At 41.4% G+C, this 27,643-nt stretch overlaps 1 protein-coding gene across 11 annotated transcripts in view; it reads right to left on the minus strand.

Annotated features, from left to right (window-relative positions):
- Window positions 1–27,643, minus strand: part of rbfox1 (RNA binding fox-1 homolog 1) — a 508,364-nt gene that overhangs the window by 40,302 nt on the left and 440,419 nt on the right. For 9 of the 11 annotated variants that reach the window (XM_060901127.1, XM_060901125.1, XM_060901123.1 and 6 more), the window contains 5 exons: window positions 20,466–20,609; window positions 18,954–19,007; window positions 15,047–15,139; window positions 13,262–13,322; window positions 9,600–9,653 (listed from right to left, as the gene is read on the minus strand). In XM_060901127.1, the coding sequence (XP_060757110.1) occupies window positions 9,600–9,653; window positions 13,262–13,322; window positions 15,047–15,139; window positions 18,954–19,007; window positions 20,466–20,609 (406 nt within the window). The remainder of the gene's footprint in view (window positions 1–9,599; window positions 9,654–13,261; window positions 13,323–15,046; window positions 15,140–18,953; window positions 19,008–20,465; window positions 20,610–27,643) is intronic. The other 2 variants (XM_060901129.1, XM_060901133.1) reach the window with 1 other exon arrangement.

The raw sequence follows: 27,643 nt of genomic DNA on the forward strand, positions 1-27,643 counted from the left end.
CATTCGGCAGATGAAAAATTTAGCACGGGAGGAAAAGGGTTCAGGGTGAACATCGGAATCGTTCCATTTCACCTTCGTCTGTTCAACCCTCAAGCAAAACCTCACAGTTAGATGTCTGGCTTTTTTTTTAAACCTATCTATTTATTTTATGAACAGATTCAGACTGTGACGGTGTTTACAGTGCTCTTACTTAAAGCGGAAAAAAGTAAAAATGAAATCAAGACATTGGAAAGAAAGAAAATGAAATATTATACAAACAATGAACACTTATTAAATACAACAAGAAGAAGAAGATACTGTGATGGGCAATTTAACAAAAATAAAATAAATGGGGACACAGTATTTAAATAAAATGGATTGTCCCAAAATTATTTCCTTCAGGAGTTAATAAAAAAAATAAATTCAATCCAAGCAACTCAGTGGTAATGTACGTACTGTTCCTTACATCTTCCTGAGTTGTTACTCATTTTTAAAATAATCGTCTTTATTATAAAAAAAAAAAATTCAACCAGCACATGATTTTCTGTTCTGAACACGAGCATGCAGAGTTCAGGTGTTCGAAAAGTGAGACACAGTTGACGGACACTAACGTTCACTTGCTGATGTTTCAGTAAACTAATTAACCAATCGCTCATTAAGTAAACCTTAAGCTAATTCATGTTAGCCATGCGCTAACTCGGCTATTTTCAGCTGCCGAATTAATATTAGCTACCCAAGTCACATGAGTAACATTCAGCGGCATTAAACAGGAGCGAATGTTCGTTAACATCCCTGAACCTTTAGCTAATCCATTTTTACCCCCAAGCTAAGCTGCACAAACCCTGAGCTGACATACATTAAGCACTAAATAGCTTTCATTACCCACTAGCTAACTTACATTAACCAAAAACTAACCAACATAAACCACGAGATAACTTGGTGATTTTAAGCCACCAAATTAATATTAAATGCAAGTGAAAATATTGTTCGCTAACGTGATTCAGTCACATTATTCAGGTTAAGTAACGTTAAATGATGTCGCACTTAGCGTCAGGTAACTAATCAACATTACCTATTGCTGAACATGCATAAGCACTATCTCTCTCACTTTTATTACCAACTAGCCAAGCGAAATTGTTTATATTAACGACCAAATACTAGTAGCTGCCCAACGAAGCGAAATTAACGAGCTGCTACAGTAACATGAAACAAAGTTTGTTTAGCGAGTGTTAGCAAGCTAACCAACACCTGCTCGCAAAGCTACTTTTAGTGAGTTAACCAACACACCAAAACCCCACAGATTAATGTACAGGAAACAGTGAACGTCACTCGTCTAAAACTAAACGACTGATAAAGTGACAAGTCGAGCAAACAGTCTGTGAAATTTCATGTAATTTACGGTACATTCGCGTTAAGAACGGCATCTCGTCTCCGTTCTTTTGTGCAGAAACTTCCTAACATTTGTTGACACGTCTGCCCAGCTCAGGGCCTCGGTCCTGTTTGAGGCTTTACCCAGGACAGGGCTTCATCTCTATTTATTTTACAGTTATTCATTTAATAATGTCTCACAGCACTCATGGGGGGAAAAAAGCAGGATGACTGAAACATCTTTAAAATGGCGACGCTGCAGTTATGAGGAAAACACGAGGAGCTCATGATCGCCACACCTTTTATTTTTCCTGCTCTCTCTCGCTCTCTCAGTGTGTGACAGGCGTGTCTGAAATCTGGCGTGTGCACGTGTGTGTATCTGCAGTCTCATCACTCCGGTGCGTAGAATGCAGAAAATAAATGTGTGATATGTGTCGCGTATTTACTGGATAAACAACTTAGATTACGCTCCATCATTCAAGAGTGATGAAAGACAGAGAGAGAGAAAGAGAGATGGAAAGACAAGATACCGGCAAAACCTGAGGAAAAGTAAGAGTTTGTGAAAGGAAGGAGGAAGGAAGAACTACGTAGAAGAAAAAAATGATAAAACAGAAAGAAGAGAGAAAATAAAGAAGGGAAAGAATAAAAGAGAGCAAAAGACAGGACAGTGAATGAGAGAGAGAGAGAGGGACAGAAAGTAAGGCAGTGAGGCAAGAGCAAAAGGACAAGGGGACAGATGTAGAAAGAGTAAAGAGAGCACGAGACAGAAAAAAGTAAGAACCAGAAGGACAGAGAGAGAGAGAGAGAGATGGAGGAGGAAAGAGTGCAAAAGGGAGGAGAGTGCATGTGAATTAAAGAGTAAAGGAAAGAATAAAGAAGGAAAGAAAAAATAAAGAGCAAAAGAGGAAAAAAGACAGAAAATAAGATTGAGAGAATGAAAAATGAAAGAGGCAGAGAGGATGAGAGACAAAAAATGAAAGAGAGAATGAGAGAGAGTGCAAATAAAAAAAGGAGTATGAGAGAGACAAAGAGAATTTGTTGGAAGTAGTGTGTGTGTGTGTGTGTGTGTGTGTGTGTGTGTGTGTGTGTGTGTGTGTGAGAGAGAGAGAGAGAGAGAGAGAGAGAGATATGGAAAGACAAGATATTGGAAAAACCTGAGGAAAGGTAAGAGCTTGTGAAAGGAAGGAGGAAAGAAGAAATACATAGAAGAAAAAAAATGACAAAAACAGAAAGAAGAGAGAAAATAAAGAAAGGAAAGAATAAAAGAGAGCAAAAGACGGGACAGTGAATGAGAGAGAGAGAGAGAGAGAGAAAGTAAGACAGTGACGCAAGAGTAAAAGGACAAAGAGACAGATGTAGAGAGAGCAAAGAGAGCACGAGACAGAAAAAAAGTCAGAACCAGAAGGACAGAGAGAGAGAGAGAATGAAAAAGAAAGAGAAGGAGAGGGAGAGATGGAGGAGGAAAGAGTGCAAAAGGGAGGAGAGTGCATGTGAACTAAAGAGTAAAGGAAAGAATAAAGAGGGAAAGAATAAATAAAGAGCAAGAGAGGAAAAAGAGAGAAAATAAGATGAAGAGAGAGAATCAAAAACAAAAGAGAATGAAAGCAGGAGAGAGGATGAGAGAGAATATAAAAAAGAATAAAAGAGGGAGAGCGTATGAAAGAGAAAAAATGAAAGAGAGTGCAAATAAGAGTATGAGAGGGACAGAGTGAAAGAGAGAATTAGTTGGAAATTGTGTGTGTGTGTGTGTGTGTGTGTGTGTGTGTGTGTGTGTGTGTGTGTGTGTGTGTGTGTGAGAGAGAGAGAGAGAGATATGGAAAGACAAGATATTGGAAAAACCTGAGGAAAGGTAAGAGTTTGTGAAAGGAAGGAGGAAGGAAGAACTCCATAGAAGAAAAAATGACAAAAACAGAAAGAAGAGAGAAAATAAAGAAGGGAAAGAATAAAAGAGAGCAAAAGACGGGACAGTGAATGAGAGAGAGAGAGAGACAAAGTAAGACAGTGACGCAAGAGTAAAAGGACAAAGAGACAGATGTAGAGAGAGCAAAGAGAGCACGAGACAGAAAAAAAAGTCAGAACCAGAAGGACAGAGAGAGAGAGAGAGAGAGAGAGAGAGAGAGAGAGAGAGAGAATGAAGAAGAAAGAGAAGGAGAATGAGAGGGAGAGATGGAGGAGGAAAGAGTGCAAAAGGGAGGAGAGTGCACGTGAACTAAAGAGTAAAGGAAAGAATAAAGAGGGAAAGAATAAATAAAGAGCAAAAGAGGAAAAAGAGAGAAAATAAGATGAAGAGAGAGAATCAAAAACAAAAGAGAATGAAAGCAGGAGAGAGGATGAGAGAGAATATAAAAAAGAATAAAAGAGGGAGAGCGTATGAAAGAGAAAAAATGAAAGAGTGCAAATAAGAGTATGAGAGGGACAGAGTGAAAGAGAGAATTAGTCGGAGATTGTGTGTGTGTGTGTGTGTGTGTGTGTGTGTGTGTGTGTGTGTGTGTGTGTGTGTGTGAGAGAGAGAGAGGGAGAGAGAGAGAGAGATGGAAAGACAAGATATTGGAAAAACCTGAGGAAAGGTAAGAGCTTGTGAAAGGAAGGAGGAAGGAAGAACTACATAGAAGAAAAAATGACAAAAACAGAAAGAAGAGAGAAAATAAAGGGAAAGAATAAAAGAGAGCAAAAGACGGGACAGTGAATGAGAGAGAGAGAGAGAGACAAAGTAAGACAGTGACGCAAGAGTAAAAGGACAAAGAGACAGATGTAGAGAGAGCAAAGAGAGCACGAGACAGAAAAAAAGTCAGAACCAGAAGGACAGAGAGAGAGAGAGAGAGAGAGAGAATGAAGAAGAAAGAGAAGGAGAATGAGAGGGAGAGATGGAGGAGCAAAGAGTGCAAAAGGGAGGAGAGTGCACGTGAACTAAAGAGTAAAGGAAAGAATAAAGAGGGAAAGAATAAATAAAGAGCAAAAGAGGAAAAAGAGAGAAAATAAGATGAAGAGAGAGAATCAAAAACAAAAGAGAATGAAAGCAGGAGAGAGGATGAGAGAGAATATAAAAAAGAATAAAAGAGGGAGAGCGTATGAAAGAGAAAAAATGAAAGAGAGTGCAAATAAGAGTATGAGAGGGACAGAGTGAAAGAGAGAATTAGTTGGAAATTGTGTGTGTGTGTGTGTGTGTGTGTGTGTGTGTGTGTGTGTGTGTGTGTGTGATGACAGTGTGGAGCTGGTGAAGAGTCACTGCCCATCTTTCCAACCATAAAAGCCCATCTTTCTCTCTCTCTCACACACACACACACACACACACACACACACACACACACACACACACACACACACACACACACACTTATAAATCCACCAGAATCCACTGCTCCAGCTTTACAAACATTCAAATAAAGTGTGAGCAGATACTTCAGATTCAAGAGTAACTTTGTCGATATTTTAAAACGCTGGTGTTTTTCCTGCGCGTCTCCTGCTCTATCGCTCCATACGAAGCTCTGAACGTTATTCTTGAAGTGGTTGCCATCACAGTTTATGACATACTATCATTACACTGGTGTCCTCATGTGAACGCTTTTTTTTTTTTTTAACTCCAAGAGCACGAGTAGAATGGTGTCCATCTCGGGTTGTGATCAGAATCATTCCATATCCAAGACTCGGTGTTAGAAACCGAAAAACATGCATCTCGAATTTTAACTTCCTCAGACGCGATGCTGTGCTTTGGCAGCATAAACAGTGACTCAGAAATGTAGCAAAGTCGGAAGTAAATAAGGTTTTTTTTAACTGTAAAAGATGTTAAAAAGGTTTTTTTTGTTGTTGCATTTGACATGAAAATAACTTCACATTTACAAAAGTGAATGCGAAAGGTGAGGACGCAAAATGAGAAGCAATTAAATTTGAAAAGCGTCTTTTTTTTGTGCTTTGTATTTTCTGGAAACAAAGCTTGGGCACTGAGCCGGACTTCTCCTCTCGTCTGTCTTTATTGGCTTTGTAATCCAAATGGTGTTTTATCTCAAAGCGTGCACACTGTTCAGAAAAGGAGGACTTAATTAACGTACATGTTTAATCGTCTCCTTACACATGTCGGGGTCGGTCTGCATTGTTCCTCGGCGCTGAGCAATCTCTCGTTTCATATCGGAAAGCTTCATGTTCTCGGGAAAATTAGTGCAAATTCAGGGCTGTAATATTTACATGGAGGGATAGCGATATATCAGGAATAACATGCTTCAAGATGTGGCGTTGGAAGAAAATAATCAACAACAGGGTGGTGGAATGCGGCGATTTTATTCCTCTCAAATCAGAACAATTTCATGAACTAAAGTACGAATTGGTTTACTTTTTATCCAGTTAGAGTTACATTTAATGTTATGTGCCTCTCTTTTCTTTTCTCTCTCAACATTAATAAGACAACAAAGTAAAAACGCAGCTTGTCTTGGGACCAAAAAAATGTCTTGCTGACACTGGAGACTCCTTCTATCAATGTCAAACAGAAAACTTCCCCATTTCTACAATAACCTGTTTATTTGAAGCATTTTTGCGGAGAGCGTTATTGCCCACTGTACCGTACACGTCCCTGTGAATGCGCTGTTACTATAGACGTGATATCATATTAATTGAACGAGTGCACTAACATAAAACTTTGATTTGTACCCGGACTAGTGTCAGAACTGCTGGAAAAGAAAATTAATCAACACCTTCTGACCAATCAGAATCCATCCTTCAACAGCGATGACTTGCGTACAATACGCCGGATCGAGAAGTAAAATCCATGTGGCGCTCAAACTGCTTCAGAGCTGTAAAGCGTTAATGAAATTGAGCTGCAGTCGCCGAGTCACTGAGTCGTCCATCTCGTAAATCAGACGCTTACACGCTCTGAAAAACATGGCTGCTCCAGAATGGGCCACTCACGCTGATTTATTTTGCCAGTGATTAAAGATGCACTGTGATGCCGACGCCCATTTTTTTTAGCCCTCAATCAAGCGAAGAAGCTTGAAGTGCTTTCCAGAGTCAGGCCAATCATGCCATATTAATGATCCACTAATTATAATTAGGACAAAATGGCGGAGCATCTGATGGGTTCCTTCGCTCTAATGTGTCGTTCTGAGAGGACAGAAAAGTGAGACAAAAGCAGATCGATTTTGTGATTGTGCAATGAATTAGGTAAACGACTGAAGAAATTGGAAAATATTGATTTTAATTCCCCCAAAAAACATATCCCAGCTCCTCGATTTCCTCGTGAAATGAGTCTTTTTTTTCCCCCCGGTTCCGTCGCCCCTGCTGACTAAAACCCTTCTTTTATTCTCGGATGTAATCACAATTATTTTGCTACCATCTTCTTTTTAGGAAAGGAGGAGGTAAAGAGGAGGAGGAAGAGGTACAAAATCTCCTCCAGCGTCTGCTTCCTTCCTCTTGGAGTTGGAAATGAAAACAGACCCCCAGAAGCATGCATCCTTTCTCAATCCCACTGTTTTCTCTGATGCATGCTGGGTTTGCAACAGAGTCCACAAGTCCCCTACCGGTGGGGCAACACACACACACACACACACACACACACACACACACACTCCTCGTGCCAAAACAAAGTCTGTGCCAAACCCTGTGCCAGAGAAGCCTGTGGTTCACTCTGGAGATTTCACACTTGGCTGAAATGGAAACGGTGACTTACTGATACAGACTGCATCAAGGGTGATGGAAAAAGGATTCTTTTTTAAATAAATGATGACGTATGCTCCACTTCCGAATGTTCTTCACCTTCCTTACCCAACAGTTGTGTATGGAAAGATACAATTCTCATTTTCTTCTGCAAACAGTGTTTCTGCAGCCTGAAGTTCACCTGCTCTTTTCACCCAATCATCAGCTCCACAGTTTGATCTTCAGCTCAGGTTACTGTCCGTGTGTCTTTGTGGGGTTCTTATGGATTCTCTGGTTTCCTCCAACCTCACAAAAACATGCCAGTCTTTGGAATGGTGACTGGTGAGCGTGTTTGGTGCCTTATCATGGACTGTGGTCCCACACAGTGTGTTCCTGGGACAGGCTCTGGATCCACTGTGGCCCTGACCAGGATGAAGCCTGCAACGTTGTGCTGCCTCTAACATTAATCAAGTTTTAAAAATGGATCAAGCTTGTGTTTGACCAATCAGAAATGTTCAGTCCAACAAGGTCTCTGTCAACAGTGCCTGATCCTGAGTCTAGAAGATAACTTCCTTACTGAGATTCTTAAAAGGTTCCTGCCAGAACATGAACGGTCTCCAGTTTCTCCAGTGGTCTTGGTACTTTCCCTCATTAGTTTCCTCTTTACAGTCTTCTTGATTTTACGTATGAAATTTAGCAACACTCATTTTTCCGGTAAAAAGAGACAATTCACAAACAAACAAACAAACATCACCAATTCTAGTTTTAAAATAAACCAACAGGACAACGCTCAAGCCAAGTGTGAACCTACAAGGGTGTGTTTTCAATCAAAATGGTGTATAAATGCTCCCAGATTTGGTGGAGCGTGTCAGTTTCAACCCCTGGACATCATCCTTCAGCTAATGAGACTGAACTCTACTGTATTGTAGAAGTTACAGTTCTGCTTTGGTGTTTTTTATGAACGTCTATACAGAGCAATACAGTGGTGCTTGAAAGTTTGTGAACCCTTTAGAATTTTCTACATTTCTGCATAAATATGATCTAAAACATCATCAGATTTTCACACAAGTCCTAAAAGTAGATAAAGAGAACCCAGTTAAACAAATCAGACAAAAATATTATACTTGGTCATTTATTTATTGGGGAAAATGATCCAATATTACATACCTGCGAGTGGCAAGAGTATGTGAACTTTTGCTTTCAGTATCTGGTGTGACCCCCTTGTGCAGCAATAACTGCAACTAAACGTTTGCGGTAACTGTTGATCAGTCCTGCACACCGGCTTGGAGGAATTTTAGCCCGTTCCTCCGTACAGAACAGCTTCAACTCTGGGATGTTGGTGGGTTTCCTCACATGAACTGCTCGCTTCAGGTCCTTCCACAACATTTCCATTGGATTAAGGTCAGGACTTTGACTTGGCCATTCCAAAACATTAACTTTATTCTTCTTTAACCATTCTTTGGTAGAACGACTTGTGTGCTTAGGGTCGTTGTCTTGCTGCATGACCCACCTTCTCTTGAGATTCAGTTCATGGACAGATGTCCTGACATTTTCCTTTAGAATTCGCTGGTATAATTCAGAATTCATTGTTCCATCAATGATGGCAAGCCGTCCTGGCCCAGATGCAGCAAAACAGGCCCAAACCATGATACTACCACCACCATGTTTCACAGATGGGATAAGGTTCTTGTGCTGGAATGCAGTGTTTTCCTTTCTCCAAACATAACGCTTCTCATTTAAACCAAAATGTTCTATTTTTGTCTCATCCGTCCACAAAACATTTTTCCAATAGCCTTCTGGCTTGTCCACGTGATCTTTAGTAAACTGCAGATGAGCAGCAATGTTCTTTTGGAGAGCAGTGGCTTTCTCCTTGCAACCCTGCCATGCACACCATTGTTGTTCAATGTTCTGCTGATGGTGGACTCATGAACATTAACATTAGTCAATGTGAGAGAGGCCTTCAGTTGCTTAGAAGTTACCCTGGGGTCCTTTGTGACCTCGCCAACTATTACACGTCTTGCTCTTGGAGCGATCTTTGTTGGTTGACCACTCCTGGGGAGGGTAACAATGGTCTTGAATTTCCTCTATTTGTACACAATCTGTCTGACTGTGGATTGGTGGAGTCCAAACTCTTTAGAGATGGTTTTGTAACCTTTTCCAGCCTGATGAGCATCAACAACACTTTTTCTGAGGTCCTCAGAAGTCTCCTTTGTTCGTGCCATGATACACTTCCATGAACATGTGTTGTGAAGATCAGAGTTTGATAGATCCCTGTTCTTTAAATAAAACAGGGTGCCCACTCACACCTGATTGTCATCCCATTGATTGAAAACACCTGACTCTAATTTCACCTTCAAATTAACTGCTAATCCTAGAGGTTCACATACTTTTGCCACTCACAGATATGTAATATTGGATCATTTTCCTCAATAAATAAATGACCAAGAATAATAATTTTGTCTCATTTGTTTAACTGGGTTCTCTTTATCTACTTTTAGGACTTGTGTGAAAATCTGATGATGTTTTAGGTCATATTTATGCAGAAATATAGAAAATTCTAAAGGGTTCACAAACTTTCAAGCACCACTGTACAATCAGATGGCTGTCGGTCTCACTCACACACACACACTCACCTGCATAGAATTCTGGGCTGTAGACTGCACCTACCACAGGATTCAACTTCCAGCCTGAATAAAAAGAGAGTAGAGAGATCAGATATATCAGTAATATCTGTTTGATGAAGTTAAACTGGGGTTGAGTAAAAGCGACAAGGCCAGACACAAGCGCTCTCGGGATTATTTTGCTTGCTTCAGGTTTCATCTTTCAAACCTTTTCATTTTGAATTCAATATAAATTCTGTTTCAAACTAATTGATCACTTCATATCTGTTTCTGGACGAGTCACGGTGATGGAAATAACAGCAAGACAGATGGTAAAGAAAGCAGGCGAAATATACTAAAGACGTCATTGGCTTGAATGAAATGTTGTCACTTCTGTATCACTTTGTATGAAGTGTCGAGGTGTCCCGCCCGCTCCAAAAATGATTTGGAACAGTGACTATCATTTAAAGCGAAATAAATCAAGGATATTACATGGTGGCGAGAAGATATGACGTTTATCTTCAACTGGTGAACATGTTTTTCAACACGAGAAGATAAACTTCATATCTTCACACCACCATGTAATGCTCTTTATATTATATGGACACACCCACAAAAAATACACAAGTTAATCAAAAGAATTTTAATTTTGAACCGGTTCGGCAGGGGCGGTACGGTGGTGTAGTGGTTAGCGCTGTCGCCTCACAGCAAGAAGGTCCGGGTTCGAGCCCCGGGGCCGGCGAGGGCCTTTCTGTATGGAGTTTGCATGTTCTCCCCGTGTCCGCGTGGGTTTCCTCCGGGTGCTCCGGTTTCCCCCACAGTCCAAAGACATGCTTGTTAGGTTAACTGGTGACTCTAAATTGACCGTAGGTGTGAATGGTTGTCTGTGTCTATGTGTCAGCCCTGTGATGACCTGGCGACTTGTCCAGGGTGAACCCCGCCTTTCGCCCGTAGTCAGCTGGGATAGGCTCCAGCTCGCCTGCAACCCTGTAGAACAGGATAAAGCGGCTACAGATAATGAGATGAGATGAGACCGGTTCGGCATTTTGACAATGCCGCGGGAAAACACTGGGAGTGACGTCATCGGAGTGAAATATCAGGAAATATTATATATGCATACAGGACACTTTTTTGATGGAATAAAAACGTGTTCTATCCCCTTCTAGCGGGTTTCATTCATTTGGTTTGATAGCATGCAATATTGTTAGCATATCGCTTATCCTACGTGTATTACGTCACTCTACGCAATGAGTGTTGAATATGGTTTCCGATATTGCATGGTTCAATATTCAAGACAACATGACGTCACATGTTGGAGACGTAAAACTTCCACGCTAGTGAGTTGTAAACAAACATGGCCACCAGGTTTGCTCCGTTAAATATGGAAGATTTTGAGAGAATTTTGAAAGAGAAAGATGCGTTGAACACCCGAAAGGAATGTTTATGAATAATAATAATAATAATAATAATAATAATAATAATAATGTCTGCCTTTTTTTCATGGTCTAACAGATGTATTCCATTCAGCTACTCGTTTCTGACTAGTTCAGTATCATGCTCGCGGAATGGAATATATCTGATAGACCACGAAAAAAAGCCAGCAAATATTATTAAATATGTCACTCAGATCCACGATGCATTTCGGATGAAAAACACGAGCTTTTCAACATAAGATAAACTTCATATCTTCAAGCCAACGTGCAGGGCTCGAAATTAACTTTTTTTCTTTGTGTCCCCCAGTGGTCCCGAATTCTGTGTTGTATTGTCCCGAATGGAAGCAATAGTGTCCCCATTTTTTTCCTCTCTGAAATAACCAGTGGTTAATATTATCATATGAAGTTACTATTATATTTGTAACTATGCGATTTTGAACCCTTTATATCATTTTTACAATAAGTCACAAGACACAAGCGACACATGTCCTATACATCATCTACTTCAAAATTACAGTTATTGCATTTTCAGTTTATTGAACTTTGGCGATCTCACTGTATGAATAGATACCCGTTTATTTAAAGGGGCCAACTAGCTCATTCAGAAAATGTTTCAACTCCCTACATCTGCAGTACACTTTAGTTGAAAATAAGACCCCTTTTATGTTCATTTCATCTACTTATACCTTGAATATCTGTTGGCACTTATAAGGCCAACTTATCATTTTCACCATTACCGTTATCCATTTTTATGAACTTTCCGTTATCCAGTTTATGAACTTTCGCTGCCGAAACGTGGGTGCAAATGTTAGCAACATCAGCATAGTGGCAGGTCCGAGCCTAGTTGTGCTGCTGACTGACTAAACTTTCTGAACTAGAAAGACACCAAGAAAACTCACTTATTCTGTTGAACGGTATCTTCCGTCAATATCATCCACATCATTCCTGTTGTATTTTATAACGTGTCTAACAGTGTTCATTAAGTTCATTCAGTTGCTAGCGTTGCCTGCAGACCAGGCGATGACACTTTGGATCCTGAAGGTCCCGGAGACGTTATGTCTGGGCTTTCAGTTTCTTCCCCGTGGTCGGGCCGCTTCAACCACTTCAGCATTTTTGTTCTGGCAAGAGTCGGCGCAGCGTGTGCGGTAGCAATTCCATTCCAAGTCCATATAATGCGGACTCCGGCCGAAGATTCTAGAACAGAATGCGCTGCTCTGTAGCCTACGGATGCAGGTGCATCGAAAGTGTAGCTACTATGTATTTTTCGCTGTTAACGTTTTAAAATTAAAATTGACAAATTAGGTGAATGTCTACGTATGTGTTACGGCTTTGTAAATAATATTAATGTAGAACTTTTTTTCTAGATCTATTTTTTTCCATTGTCCTGGGATTGTCCCAGATATGATAATTTTGTGTCCCGATGACATTTTTTATGGTCCCCGGGACGTCGGGACACCGTTAGTTTCGAGCGCTGCCAACGTGTGATTTTCTTTTTATGATCTCGACACATTCACAAACGAAAAGCGCCCAAATTTGCCAAAACAATTCATTGATTTCGTCACGAGTGACATACGGAGATTTATATCACGGTTTTGGTTCTCCATGTCCCGGATGGAGCTTGGATGAAAAATACGAGTGGTGTATTTCCCAGTTTAACACTTGTGTTCATATAATAAAATGCTCTCCATGATCCAAACCCACTCAGCTTATTCAGAGCCGAATGCAGACTCCTTTGTGGACACCACAAAGCTAACACCCAGATTAGCTTTGAAAAATCTCTTCGATGCTCCTGTAGATATGACATCCTCCATCGAAGAAAGGCGGCTCAGCTCTGAGGGACTTGAGCTTCCAAGCTGCGCGCTCGCAGTTTCAGAATTTATCTGAGCCTTGTTTGTACCAGCACATCCATTTGGAGTAAATTTTAAGAGTCTGTATTATTTTTGAGATTTATTGCACTAATTTGTGGTTTTCTGGGCAGTTCATTGTGTTCTTTACTGTTGTCTTTCAATGTTTAACTGCGCGAGTAAAAGGAAAAAAAATGAAGAAAGAAAAATCGTGACATCTGAAAGTACTGACATTTCTACTTGAACTGAGGAGAAAAACAACGAGTCTACTTCCTTGAGATAATGTTTGATGAATTACAATTAATATTCATGCAACTTTTATTCTATCTCAGCATTTTTTTTTTTAAAAGAGTGCAATCCAACTCACTAACCCAATCCAATCTAACTAATTAGACAAAGCGCAAAATTGGGGTCTTACCATTTGCATATGGGTTGACTGTCTTTTTGTTTGTCATTACTCGTGCTGTTGCATTGTTCACCTGAGTACAACGGAAATAAAGTCAGTACAGAGAACGCAAGGCAGGACAGGTTAAAATTTAAAACGGTTTGCATGCATTACGCTGAAAAATACGAACATAATCCAAATAATTACAGTTGTCATAAGCAAGAGTTGACTTTAAACAGATCTCATTCATCAATACTAAGAAAAGGACAAACAAAGCAAATAAATCAACATTGACAACAGTGTCATCATGAAGAGATTTTTCAGCATGCGTCATCAAAACAGAAGACCAATTTTAAAGAAAATGTGGAAATGAAAAAAAAAAGAGATTAAAATAAAGAAACACACACACGCGCACGCACACACACAGACACAAAATGCACTTAAACGAAATGCTTATTTCACATGAAAGAACATGCAGTGGAAAGAGGGAGGAGGTTAAAGGAATAAAGGAAAAGTGTAAGTTTAAAAAATAAAAGAAAGGAAAACAGAACGACAAACAAGTGAGGCATTGTGCAACATACACGAAAACTTGAGAGGAGGTTGGAATTGTTGGAAAGGAAGCAACATTTAGCATTCAAACACTCGGACCAAGAGCCTTTCTCGTCTCATTGCAAGAATATCAAATGAAAGGAAAGGGGAAAAAAAAAAACTCAAGAAAGAAACGCATTCCAGATTGAACGACAGCTAAAAAACAGGGTGCACTGGTTAACACAATAAATGGAGTTAACAGTCGGAGTAAGATGTGCAACGAGTCAAGTCCAAGCCAATCAGTGCCTGTCACGCATCTAATAAAGTCCACGTGTACCAAGAGAAAACAGTATCAAGGAAAACGTAATAACAAAGTCAAAATAACAATAAAGAAATCAAAAGATCACGTGGTTTGCAGCGCGAGATGGCAGATGGATTTCTCCACTTACCATTCGGATTTCAGCGTGTGTGTATTGGCTAGTGAGAGTTTGGTGAGGGCTCTACGGGCTACCGTAGGAGAAGAAAAGGAGGGGAGGGGATGAGAAGCAAAATATGCAATGTCTTACTAAAATGCGACAACACGTCACATCGGAAAATAAAAATAAAGAAAGAAATAGATAAATATAGATAGATCAATAAGGAAAGAAAGAAGTGGAGACAGTGTTGAGTGGAAAACCAGTGGTGGCGAGACTCATTGTTTCCTCGCAGTTGCATAATGCAAGTTCTCTCTCAAAATTTTTTATTTTTTAGGTCTATTTTAATTTCAAGTCAAGGGCGAAAAGGCCTAAATTGGAAAATTGCAAGCATCGGGCCAATTAAGGACTGCTCCTGGATGTTGGCTGCCTACGTTTGGAGTCAAGACGTATCCTCTGATCAACCTCGCAATAAGGCCGCATCAGACCAAAGCAAGCCGCTCGCTGACAACTTAACAACACACTGCACCCGTTTGCTTGTTAAATAAAAACGAAGCGAGATAAAAACCAAGCGGATGGCAACTTAAAGAAAACGCGGTAAGCGCTATTAGAGAAGACGGATATTAAAGCGATACAACTGTCAGAGTTCAATGAGTGAGGCGAAACCAAACGGGGAAAAGGTGGGGGGTGGGGGTGGGGGGATGGGGGGTTTGGGGAGGGTGTCACACACACATATGTAAAAGAGGAATCGACGTATTAAATGAGAGTAAAGCAGACACAGAGAAAAACACTGATAAAAGCAACATAGAAAGAAAAACAAAAAGATTTTTTAAAAAAAGTACTGTTTTTCGAGAAGGGAAATATTTGTTACATGCACCTCTATTTTACGGCCTTCTACCACCGTGCCGTGTAATTTCTCCCTCGCCCTGTCCGCATCAGCACTACTTTCGAAAGTTACGAAACCAAAACCCTGCATGCAGGTGGGAGAGGGGGGAGAACAACATGCACATCATTAATTCAGTCAGAAAAAACGATCGCGAGGACCAACCAAAAAAACCAAACAAACAAAACAAAACAAAAAACGATAAGAGAAATAAATAAACCCCTTGAGCTCTACCTCGCTGCCATTCTCTTACACATTACTGCTGCTGCTGCTTTTACAGACCTCCCTGCTCCTTTTTATTTGCCCCTGCGCCATGCAAGCATCAAGACGGGCAACCATTAAGCCAAAGGCATGAACAATAATTTACCAGATCAGTTAGAACCTCTAAAGAAAACAATAAAAAAAAGAAAACACGAAACATTATCGAAAGTCATTACAGCTATACCTTTAACAGTTAAATATACTAAAATAAATGATCAAATTTTCTATCCCATAAGATTACATTCAAATAAATAAATAAATAAATAAAATGTTCACCAAGATGACATGCTAAAACATAAAAAGTTACAGCTAGTTCAGTATTAATAATGAGGACACGTACGTTATGACTTCGAGAAAGAGTGAGAGATCAAACTGAACTTGGATCAAATCATTTAAACACAATCTCACGGCAAATTTGAAGGAATTCCAACTCGCGAATGTGACTAACCCCGCCCCTTTTCTGTTTGCTGGGTTTCAAGTCGCGTGACTTTTCTTAGCGGTTTGACCGGAAGTGAAATAGCTGGTGGTCTAAACGGCTGCCGTAGTGCAAACGACTAGCGATAACTTATCAGAGCACGCTCGTAATCTAGAAGCCACTGCTCGCTTTCGATATATTCAGAAGATCGCTATGTTCAATGGAATCGACCCCGACAGTCTGGGAAAGAAGGATTTGTCATACGATCTCGAAAACTACCCTTCAGTCGAGTTCCCCGACATCTCCAACTATCTGGTGTTGCAGACGTCCTTCTACACCGCAAAACAGATGAAAGAGTACGGAGGCTCGCGACTTTTTTGTATGTGGCTGGGTAAAGGACCTCGCTATCAAGTCGCTGCCCAATGAATCCTGTATTGTTTTTGCGCGTTAAAGTGTGTTGTGTTTTTTTTTAAGCTTTTCGTTCACGTCTTTACAACGAAGCGCTGCGAGTTGAAGTGTAAATGAGCAACAGTTGGCTTGATTCTCACTTGTGTTGGCTCTTATCTCTCAGCTAAATCATTCACAAAGATCATCAGAAACCCCTTTAAAGACCTGGATCTGAGTTAAACAAGACGGAGACGTGATCACGGCGCATTGTAACTGTGCAGCTGGGGAAGAATTTTGTCGCGACCTTCGTGCATATGGACTTTGTGAGGAGTGAACAAAGAAACAGCTGGGGACTTTAGCGCTTCGTGACTCAAAAAAGTACCGTAAAATAACGACACATAGCAAGGAAAGTACTTGGAAAACACTAAGGATATAGTTGAGAGGGAGATACAAACCTTTCACCAAGTGATCACTGAAAACTCGAGCGTGCTTCGATTCAGCTCCCTTTGATTTCAGTCAGAGGTTCAAAAGCCACCTTTCTCAACGTCTTTTTGTGAAATCCTGTGTTTGTTCACCTTTTTTTATTAGTTCACGACGAACCCTGAAGAAACTTTGATCAGTTTCACGGTTTGATCGATTCGAACAACCTAAAACAACGCAAGCGTAAGGCATTTTTCATGCGAGCAATGCACCTTCTCCGTACAAACGCTTTGGTAGACCGCCAGCTAAAGTTTTGAATAACTAATGAGGTGGATGTGGTGTCACGTGAAACCCAGCAGTACTGTGTTCGTATCATGGCGTATATGCAGCAGGGACAAATTTCTAACTTACACCAGTTACAAACTCAGGGGAAAAGAACACTGCAGATTTTTCTCTGCTGGTATCGAACATAAATTGGTACAAATTCGAATTCACTGAATCGGTTGGATTGAGTTGTTCCATAAAGTCCACGCACAAGCCCTGCCTTTTATTTTTATTTTTTTAAACCTTTGTAAATTTTCTGACAAACTGCCTGACAAAACAAATTGCTAACTGTTAACTATCATGGTGTTCCATGTAGAGGGCTGCAACGGGACGGGACTCCCACGGGACCCGCGGGATGCGGCGCAAAAGCATGCGGCGCGGGTCATTATTTGACAGCCTCCTGCGGGAGCGGGCGGGAATGGAGAGGTGTAGTCGCGGGAGCGGGCATAAGCATGTTCTCTGGAGTCCCGCAATGTAAATACATTTCACAAAATTATTCACTGTGTAAGCAAATTGGCACGTCACGTGCTTTGCATTCCAGCATCAAGCGCACCATCGGAACGCGCTTTCAGTATCTGTGGCCGCATTCTGGAGCAGCGACGCAGTCTACTGAAGCCCACATCGGTGAACAACATTCTTTTCCTCCATGGGCATGTGTAGAAGCACAAGACACCCTCGGGAATATCAGGTGCAATTATTTTCGTTTTATTAAAATGATAGGCAAGCTGTTAAAAGATGTAAACTTCTTTTGAAATTCCCTTTTCAATTCATCATGGGCATGTTTAGTAGCCAACACAGCCCCGCATAGTTTATACCTGCATTTTCGTTATTTTTCCATACTTATTTTTAATTTATTTAAGCACCTTCATTTATTAGGCTACTGATTTTTTTTTCAGTTTGTATTTTAAGGCTGTTGGCCAAGCTTTTCTAAATGACTCAAGCTGAGTCTACATCATGTAAACGCGTTTTGAGTGAGAATAAATGCACATTAAACAAATTGCAGTTGCTGTTTATTTTACTGGTTTTACTTTCTATAAATGCATTGTGCAATCAGTGCACATATTGTGAGGGAATCTCTGGCAGGCTAGAACGGAAGCACAACGAGCGTTTCGGGGAAATTACGGGATTTTAGCGGGGTGGGAGCGGGAGAAACCATAATATATGCGGGCGGGAGCGGGACGAAATATTAAATATTTCTGCGGGTGCGGGCGGGAAACAAACTAGCGGGAGTAAGCGGGAGCGGGAGGGAAAATCAGTCCCGCGCAGACCTCTAGTTCCATGTCCCAATTTTAACACTGTGTTCATCACCATGGAAACAACTTCATAATTATGACTGTTAAAACCTGTATCTATTGTTCCAGCTGTCTATAGTTACAACTATAATAACCCTGTATCTATATACAAAAGCTGGATTTAGTTCGATTTCATATGAACGAAGCTGTACGATGAGGTACCCTTAACTTTTGAATATTTTCTGACGAAATGTTTCATAATTCGGACAAAACGACCCAGTAAAATATGTTAGAATAGATATATTACCTAACTGTTAGCAATCAATCAATCAATCTCCACGCCGAAGGTCCCAATTTTGCCATTGGATCACCATGGGAACTATTTATATCATCACCCCGATATGATCATGGTCGTGAACGCACCATTTAACCCCGACCACTCGTCACTTTTCACATATTAATTCTGACAAATTTGCTGTTGTGAGGCTGTGTTAACAATTTAAACGATGAATTTATAAACGATGCTCAGCATCTTAATTCAAAAACGTCTGTTATAACTCATATCATTACTGTAATGTGAGTGGCAAGCGTGAATCTGGGCTTGCACAGGGAGTGAACAGCAGATCTACAGCAGCTTGTATGTACTGTTAGCAAAAACGGTTTTCCAACAATAGCTTGTGCATTAAAATAAATAAAGAAAGACACTGAATTAAATTGCAATCATTTTCTCACAGACAAATCAAACACATTAGCATCACTAATTTCAGTAGAATTAGACTAAATTAATCATTTTCATCATAATCATCACTTTATATTGTACTGTTATTGAAAACATGCAAAGGAAACAGATTCTGATACGTACCTTAGATCCCCTCTCATTAAAAATGATCTCAACATCTAAGATTTTACCAAATTGCTGGAAGAAAACAAACAAAAATAATCAAAATTATCATTCAGTTTTTTCAGCACTCGTTCAAAACTCATCATCACGATTCAAATTCACGAACACGCCTGATTTTCAACATTAATACTAACCAGTTAGCGAACATAAGCTAACCTGACAGGATTTCTGAGAGGATTTCCACAAATTTCATTGCCCAAATATTTAGCATGAGCCACCCTGACAGGATCTGATCGGTCAAACGAACAATTTTTCACTCCTAATGCTTGCTAGGTAGCTAACACGACATAACCTATCAAGATTCTGAAAGGATTCTGACATCTTATTGTTGAACACTCCAAATCTTCACTAACACTAACGAGCTAGCAACAACGTGCTACTCTGACAGGATTTCTGGGAGGATTTTAAGCAGAAATGGGACAATTTTCACAGCTTATGTGAGCCAGCGAGTGAACATGAACAAACGTGACAGGATTTTCTGAAAAGATTTTATGTAATAGTCACAATTTTTATTTTGCTTCGTGTTCACCAATAACACTAACCAGCTAGCAAAGGTCTGACAGGATTTTCTCGTGACAGTCTCGTTCACAAATTTTCACTTCCAGTGCTATCAAGCGAGCTGACATGAGCTAACCTGACAGGATTTCTTCACGGCTTTTGAAATAATTTTCATGAATTCTCATAATCTTCACCATTTACACTTGTTAGCTAGCGAAGAGGTGCTAATCTGACAAATTCACAAGTACTCACCACCAACGCTAACTAGCTAGCAAAGATGCACGAATCTAATGAATTTCTCGGGATTTTTAAATTTTAACCCAGTTCACATATTTTCACACCCAGCGCAAGCTAGTTCGCTAACATGACAGGATTTCTGAAAGGATTTTGAATGTAATATTCAAACATTTTCACAATCTTCAATACTAAGCCTGGCAAGCTAGTTCACAAGAGCCGAGTTCCTTAATGTTGCTCGCCAGATGGACGACACAAGCAATTGTGACAGAATATTTGAGAAAACTTTACCTTTTTTTAAAAAAAAAAATCTCAAACCTTAATGGAATGGAATGAAATCAAAATAATGCTCATTCAACATACATACTTCCTATGCCTTCATTTCGACAATAATTATTCACAGTTTATTCCTGAAAAAATATTTTTTAAAGATATATGCATTTGTTTTGTCATATTTCTGATAAATTGTCTTGAATGCGAGTTGAAAATTCACATTCAAAACAGGAAGCTTCGCTAATATTATTCTGAAAGCATCACCAGAGTGTCACGGCCGGAGCTTATCTCAGGCCAAAAGGCTCCAAACACCGAATATCAGGTGGATTTTCAGAATGACATCCTGAATAAGCCTCTGCATCTGCTCTGGTGCTCGATGTCATGCGAACGTAACCTCGGGAGATGTAAACAGATGTACTCTAACACCCGAACGAGACGGTGAGAGCAGGGGAAATAGCAGGGACTCACGCCGAACATTTGCCTGAGGTCGGGATCTCTGAACCTGAAGGGAATGTTGGAGACGTGGAGTCGCTTCGGCTGCGTCTTGTTTTCCGTGCTTTCGGAGGACTGCGTCTGTTGCTGGCTGTCTGTCTGTGCTGCGTCGTCTGTCTGCTGTGAAGGAGAACGATAGATGGAGAGAGAGAGAGAGAGAGAGAGAGAAGAGCAGTTAGCTATAAGAATGTAATGCGTGTATTTCACGCTAAAACTCTTCAAAAAGGCTGACTTGTTGGTTTCCTAAGAGTTTTCGCTTTGTTTTGGGTGTGGAAATGAAGCCTTATAATCCATTGCACTACGTTCCTACCTACAGCCTTCAAGGGTTCTCTCTGAAAGCAATCCAAAACTGCTTCATGGTGCGAAACAGAACCTTTTCTCTGAAACTGTAGTTCCCAGCTTTGTTCTTTTTTACAGCTGACAGGAAGTTAGGATTTTTTCAAGTTTTTTTCTCCATAGCCCCATGAATGAATCCATTTCAATAAAAACTGACCAATGGTATCAGTACGTCCAACAAGAACCCCAAGGGTTCTTTGTGTGGTTGTTCCTCTGAATGAAAAAGGAACCTTTTTATGAACGGATGATCCCATGACTAGCGCTGTCGCCTCACAGCAAGAAGGTCCGGGTTCGAGCCCCGTGGCCGGCGAGGGCCTTTCTGTGTGGAGTTTGCATGTTCTCCCCGTGTCCGCGTGGGTTTCCTCCGGGTGCTCCAGTTTCCCCCACAGTCCAAAGACATGCAGGTTAGGTTAACTGGTGACTCTAAATTGAGCGTAGGTGTGAATGTGAGTGTGAATGGTTGTCTGTGTCTATGTGTCAGCCCTGTGATGACCTGGCGACTTGTCCAGGGTGAACCCCGCCTTTCGCCCGTAGTCAGCTGGGATAGGCTCCAGCTTGCCTGCGACCCTGTAGAAGGATAAAGTGGCTAGAGATAATGAGATGAGATGAGATGATCCCATGACTATGTAAAGAAGCCTTAAAGAGCCCATGAAGAGTGCATGTTTCTTTAGCTGTCTCGTGGTCCTAGCGGTCTCAAAGGGTCCGATGTGGAATCATATCTGAAAGTTCTTGAGTTCAACCTTTTAAGGGCCACTCCAGAGAGAAAACGAAAGGGACGACCGGAGAACCTCTTTGGATCTACAGAATTCAGAAGCCCAACTGTTTTAGAGCTCCAGGTGAACTTGTGAAGATTGCAAGTGTTCTTAAAATGATTCTTGGTTCGAGCTTTCTGAAAGGGTTCTATTTGGAGCCTTTTCTGAAAGGGAAGGTTCTTGGCAGAATATTTTAGAAGTCCTTCTTGAGAGAAAGTGAAGGGATCTATCCAAAGAACGCTCCAGATTATTGGTTTAAGGATTCTAGATTCCCTTTTCTGCAAGGGGAGCCCTATGTTATCAGTTTCTACATGAAACTTTAAGGGACAAACTGAAGAACCCTGTTGGATGTTCGTGAGAATCTTTTGGGTTTTTTTTTATGGACAAGTCTCGAAAAAATTCCCTCAGCTGTCCAAGGAACATTTTCTGAAAGGAAAACTTGCTGTTTGGTGCCAGGTGGAAACTTGTTGTGCACTAATGGACTTCTTGCAAAAATAATGGCACCCACCACCAGTCACACTGCACAATATCGATACTGTGTGCACCTGGACGAATTAGTTCAGACCTGAGACATGTAAAATGTTATTTCAGACAAGCTGAGACTCTTCAGAGTCATCTGACTTCATGGACATCGCATTACAAGGCCAGCATTGCTCAGCCTGTTTCTCCGCGACGCCCCTTGGAACCTCGGCTCCATCTCAACAACAACGACCCGCCGAGTGGAAGCTTCTTTCTCGCCACCTGCTCCTAACTTCTGTTCTATATGGAAAACATATGTGGAGCTCTCTCACACACAGGCGTTTGATGGCTCGTGCTATAGAAGTGTATGAGGGGGGTGGGGGTGGAAAAAAATGGTTGCGGGTAAAAAGTGACATGGCTGCCTTCTTCTTCTTCGCTCTCCCTTTCTTTCCGTTCTCTCCTCTTCTTCCACGGCTGACTGGTGGCCAGCTCTCTGTGCCTATCTCCCTCCGAGCCAGGCCTCATGCCTGTGTGTAGTGTGTGTGATGGGCTTTAAATGTGTGTGTGGGCTTTATGTTTCTGAGATATTGCCTTAGCTGGAGAGAATTTACAGAGTTAGCCTTTTCTCTTATTTTGTGTGTGTGTGTGTGTGTGTATATAATATGCGCATATGTTTATTTTTCTTACTCCTGGCTCATCAAACAGGAGGGGAAGCTTAGCTCAGCTCGGCAGCTCCTGGAGATATTTTTAAAATCTTAAAGAAGTCTGCAATCATTGTGGCATCCTTTGGCCAGTCCTTAAAGACATTCCGTCATCTACTCTTCTGCAGTCCTCACTTCCAGCATGAGCAGTGGCAAATCCTTTTCAAAATGGCATTTCTACCCCAAACCGCATCCTTTTAAAACGATTCATACAATGTACAGTGCTGAGCGTAAATGAGTGCACCCCCTTTGAAAAGTAACATTTTAAACAGCATCTCAATGAACACAAACAATTTCCAAAATGTTGACAAGACAAAGTTTAATATAGCATCTGTTTAACTTCTAACGTGAAAGTAAGGTTAATAATATAACCTAGATTACACATTTTTCGGTTTTACTCAAATGAGGGTGGTGCAAAAATGAGTACACCTCACAACAAAAACTACTCCATCTAGTACTTTGTATGGCCTCCATGATTTTTAATGACAACACCAAGTCTTCTAGGCATGGAATGAACAAGTTGGCGACATTTTGCAACATCAATCTTTTTCCATTCTTCAACAACGACCTCTTTTAGTGACTGGATGCTGGATGGAGAGTGATGCTCAACTTGTCTCTTCAGAATTCCCCGTAGGTGTTCGATTGGGTTCAGATCAGGAGACATACTTGGCCACTGAATCACTTTCACCCTGTTCTTCTTCAGAAATCCAACAGTGGCCTTAGATGTGTGTTTAGTCATGTTGGAAAAGTGCACGACGGCCAAGGGCACGGAGTGATGGTAGCATCTTCTCTTTCAGTATAGAGCAATACGTCTGTGAATTCATGATGCCATCAATGAAATGCAGCTCCTCGACACCACCAGCACTCATGCAGCCCCACATAAGGACACTGCCACCACCATGTTTCACTGTAGGCACCATGCATTTTTCTTTGTATTCCTCACCTTTGCGACGCCATACAGTTTTGAAGCCATCAGTTCCAAAAACATTTATCTTGGTCTCATCACTCCAGAGTATAGACTCCCAGTAGTCTTCATCTTTGTCAGCATGGGCCCTGGCAAACTCTAGGCGGGCTTTTTTGTACCTGGGCTTTAGGAGAGGCTTCTTTCGTGGACGGCATCCATGCATGCCATTCCTCTGCAGTGTATGCCGTATTGTGTCACGGGAAATAGTCACCCCGGTTTGGCTTTCTACTTCTTTAGATAACTGCAGTGAACTTGCATGCCGATTTTCTTCAACCCTTCTCATCAGAAGGTGCTCCTGTCGAGGTGTTAACTTCCGTGGACGACCTGGACATCTCTGTGAGATGGTTGCAGTTCCATCTTTCTTCAATTTTTGTACCACTTTTGCTACAGTATTCTGACTGATAAGTAAAGCTTTGCTGATCATCTTGTAGCCTTCACCTTTGTGGTGTAAAGAAATTATTTCCTTTGGGGAATTCTGAAAAGACAAGTTGAGCATCACTCTCCATCCAGCATCCAGTCACTAAAAGAGGTCGTTGTTGAAGAATGGAAAAAGATTGATGTTGCAAAATGTCGCCAACTTGTTCATTCCATGCCTAGAAGACTTGGTGCTGTCATTAAAAATCATGGAGGCCATACAAAGTACTAGATGGAGTAGTTTTTGTTGTGGGGTGTACTCATTTTTGCACCACCCTCATTTGAGTAAAACTGAAAAATGTGTAATCTAAGTTATATTATTAACCTTACTTTCACATTATAAGTTAAACAGATGTTATATTAAACTTTGTCTTTTCAAAATTTTGGAAATTGTTTGTGTTCATTAAGATATTGTTTAAAATGTTACTTTTCAAAGGGGGTGCACTCATTTACGCTCAGCACTGTATCTCAATAAACAAACTGTTTAAGTCAAGAATAAAACACTCCAGGTTGTGCTGTTATTGGAAAATAATCAACATGTGATGAAGTGGAGTCACTGGCACCATCCATTTGAATCACTGCAGAACAACATGATGCACTTTTTAGAAGAAGAAGAAACCTTTATTTTATTCATTTATAGTTACATTAAATGGTGTGGAACATTCGCTCCCTCACCAGGCTCACCTGACGTTAATAAAAATACACAGCTCGTCATGTTACGATATAAACCTGTGCTACTGGCAGAGCTGCTATTAAAGACAACTTAATCAACGCCTTCTGAGACCAATCAGAAAGCAGAATTCAACATAGTTTGGTTTCCTGTTCACTATATATGCTCGTGACATAGAATATTACATCATAATGGGCATTTTGGACTGAAATTTGATCATTTGAATTCAGAAATTGATTTGAAAAAATGTGAAAAATCGCAAGTGATGTTTTGTACATCAACACATTTTATGAAGGTGTTTGTGTGTGTGTAAAATGAACTTGCACCTCAGTGAGTGCGGTAGGTCTTTATTACATCTTCAAATGTGTGTGCTATTATCACAGGAAGTGCTCTGGGCAATTCCGTCAGCAGCATCACATCGCATATTAAGGCTGGAACGAGTTAAAACAAGACGACAACCTGCTGATCTGAACATCAACGTACATCAACGACACAAACGCCGCCAGCTACAACAACGAGAAGTAGACAGAGACGTAAAGAATCACTCCGGTAGTCTTTCAAGACACGAAAGGCCTTGGGAAAAAAAAAAAAAAAAAAAACAACAGCGTTGTGTGATATTATAAGTCATAAAGAAAATCACGCCCACTCCTCGAGCGGGAAGAAACAGCAGCAGGTAATCCACTAAAGCACAGCAGTAAAGTATCACATGTAAAAGTGACAGAGCGTTATTGCTTTGGTCAAATTGGAGCGGCTCGACTGCGTGGGACTTCGTGTTTAATGATCAGCCAGGAGAAGTGACACACTGGTGAGATTATAATTGGAAATAAGCACATTCTGTTTTATAATAGGAATAAAGCTGAGGGGATGGGGGCGGGGCTGTTGAGGTGAACTTCCTAACATCATGGTCTTAAATGTGATTGAAAGCATAATTTTACGTCTCCAAGTAAACAAAAACGGTTTTTGCTTCGCACTGCAAAAATAGAATGAGTTAATGTTTAAAATTTCAGAAAGCGGAGTTAACAAATCCACTTTGGACACGAAAGCTTTCCCTGAACATCATGCTGACGCACCGTCTGAAAATAAACGCTTCTTCGTGTCGCTCACAAGAAATACTGTGCTAAAGAATTAAAATAGTGAAGATGGAGGTGTGGGGGGAGAGAGAGAGGGAGAGAGAGAGAGAGACAAGTGGTGAGAGAGGGAGGGATGGGGTGTGGACAGACAGATGGAGGTGTCATGAGGGATGGAGGTGTAAAGAGGGGAAGAGAGATGGAGAGAAAGAGAGAGACGGAATTGTCGTGAGGAATGGCGTTGTAGAGAGGGACGGATGTGTCGTGAGAGATGGAGGTGTAGAGAGATGGATGGAGGTGTAGAAAGGGATGGCGGTGTAGAGAGACAGATGAAGGTGAAGAGAGAGACAGTTGTTGTGAGGAATGGAGGTGCAGAGAGATGGATGTGTCGTGAGGGATGGAGGTGTAAAGAGGGGAAGAGAGATGGAGAGAAAGAGAGAGACGGAATTGTCGTGAGGAATGGCGTTGTAGAGAGGGACGGATGTGTCGTGAGAGATGGAGGTGTAGAGAGATGGATGGAGGTGTAGAAAGGGATGGCGGTGTAGAGAGACAGATGAAGGTGAAGAGAGAGACAGTTGTTGTGAGGAATGGAGGTGCAGAGAGATGGATGTGTCGTGAGGGATGGAGGTGTAGAGAGATAGATGGAGGCAGAGAGAGAAAGAGAAGGATGGAGGTGTAGAGAGAGACAGAGTTGTTGTGAGGAATGGAGGTGTGGAGAGAGGGATGGAGATGTAGAGAGAGGGATGAGGTGGAGAGTTAGGGATGGAGGTGGAGAGAGAGAGAGAGAGAGAAAGTTGTTGTGAGGAATGGCGGTGTGGAGAGACAGATGGAGGCGTAGAGAGATGGATGTGTCGTGAGGGATGGAGATGTAGAGAGATAGATGGAGGTGTAGAGAGAAAGAGAAGGATGGAGGTGTAGAGAGAGACAGAGTTGTTGTGAGGAATGGAGGTGTGGAGAGAGGGATGGAGATGTAGAGAGAGGGATGAGGTGGAGAGTTAGGGATGGAGGTGGAGAGAGAGAGAGAAAGTTGTTGTGAGGAATGGCGGTGTGGAGAGACAGATGGAGGCGTAGAGAGATGGATGGAGGTGACAAGAGAAATGGAGGTGTCGAAATCGATGGCAGTGTAGACATACAGATGCAGGTGAAGAGAGAGACAGTTGTGAGGAATGGAGGTGTAGACAGAGATGGAGGTGAAGAGAGAGAGAGAGACAGAGGTGGAGAATTCGGGATGGAGGTGGAGAGAGAGTTGTTGTGAGGAATGGAGGTGTAGAGAGATGGAAGTGTAGAGAGAGGGATGGAGGTACTGAGCGATGGAGGGATAGAGAGAGACGGAGGTGTAGAGACAGATGGACGTGTAGAGAGAGGGATGCAGGTACTGAGACAGATGGAGGGATAGAGAGTGAGATGGAGGTCTAGAGAGATGGAAGTGTAGAGAGAGGGATGGAGGTACTGAGGGATAGAGAGAGAGAGAGACGGAGGTATAGAGAGAGATGGAGGTACTGAGTGATGGAGGGATAGAGAGAGACAGAGGAGTAGAGAGAGATGGAGGTGTAGAGAGATGGATGGAGGTACTGAGCGATGGAGGGATAGAGAGAGACGGAGGTGTAGAGAAATGGATGGAGGTACTGAGCGATGGAGGGATAGAGAGAGATGGAGGGATAGAGAGAGATAGAGGTGTAGAGAAATGGATGGAGGTACTGAGTGATGATGGGATAGAGCGAGAGAGAGAGAGAGAGAGAGAGAGAGACAGACAGAGGAGCAGAGAGAGATGGAGGTGTAGAGAGATGGATG

Source organism: Neoarius graeffei, chromosome 20 (genome assembly GCF_027579695.1).
Source record: "Neoarius graeffei isolate fNeoGra1 chromosome 20, fNeoGra1.pri, whole genome shotgun sequence".
Lineage (NCBI taxonomy): Eukaryota > Metazoa > Chordata > Actinopteri > Siluriformes > Ariidae > Neoarius > Neoarius graeffei.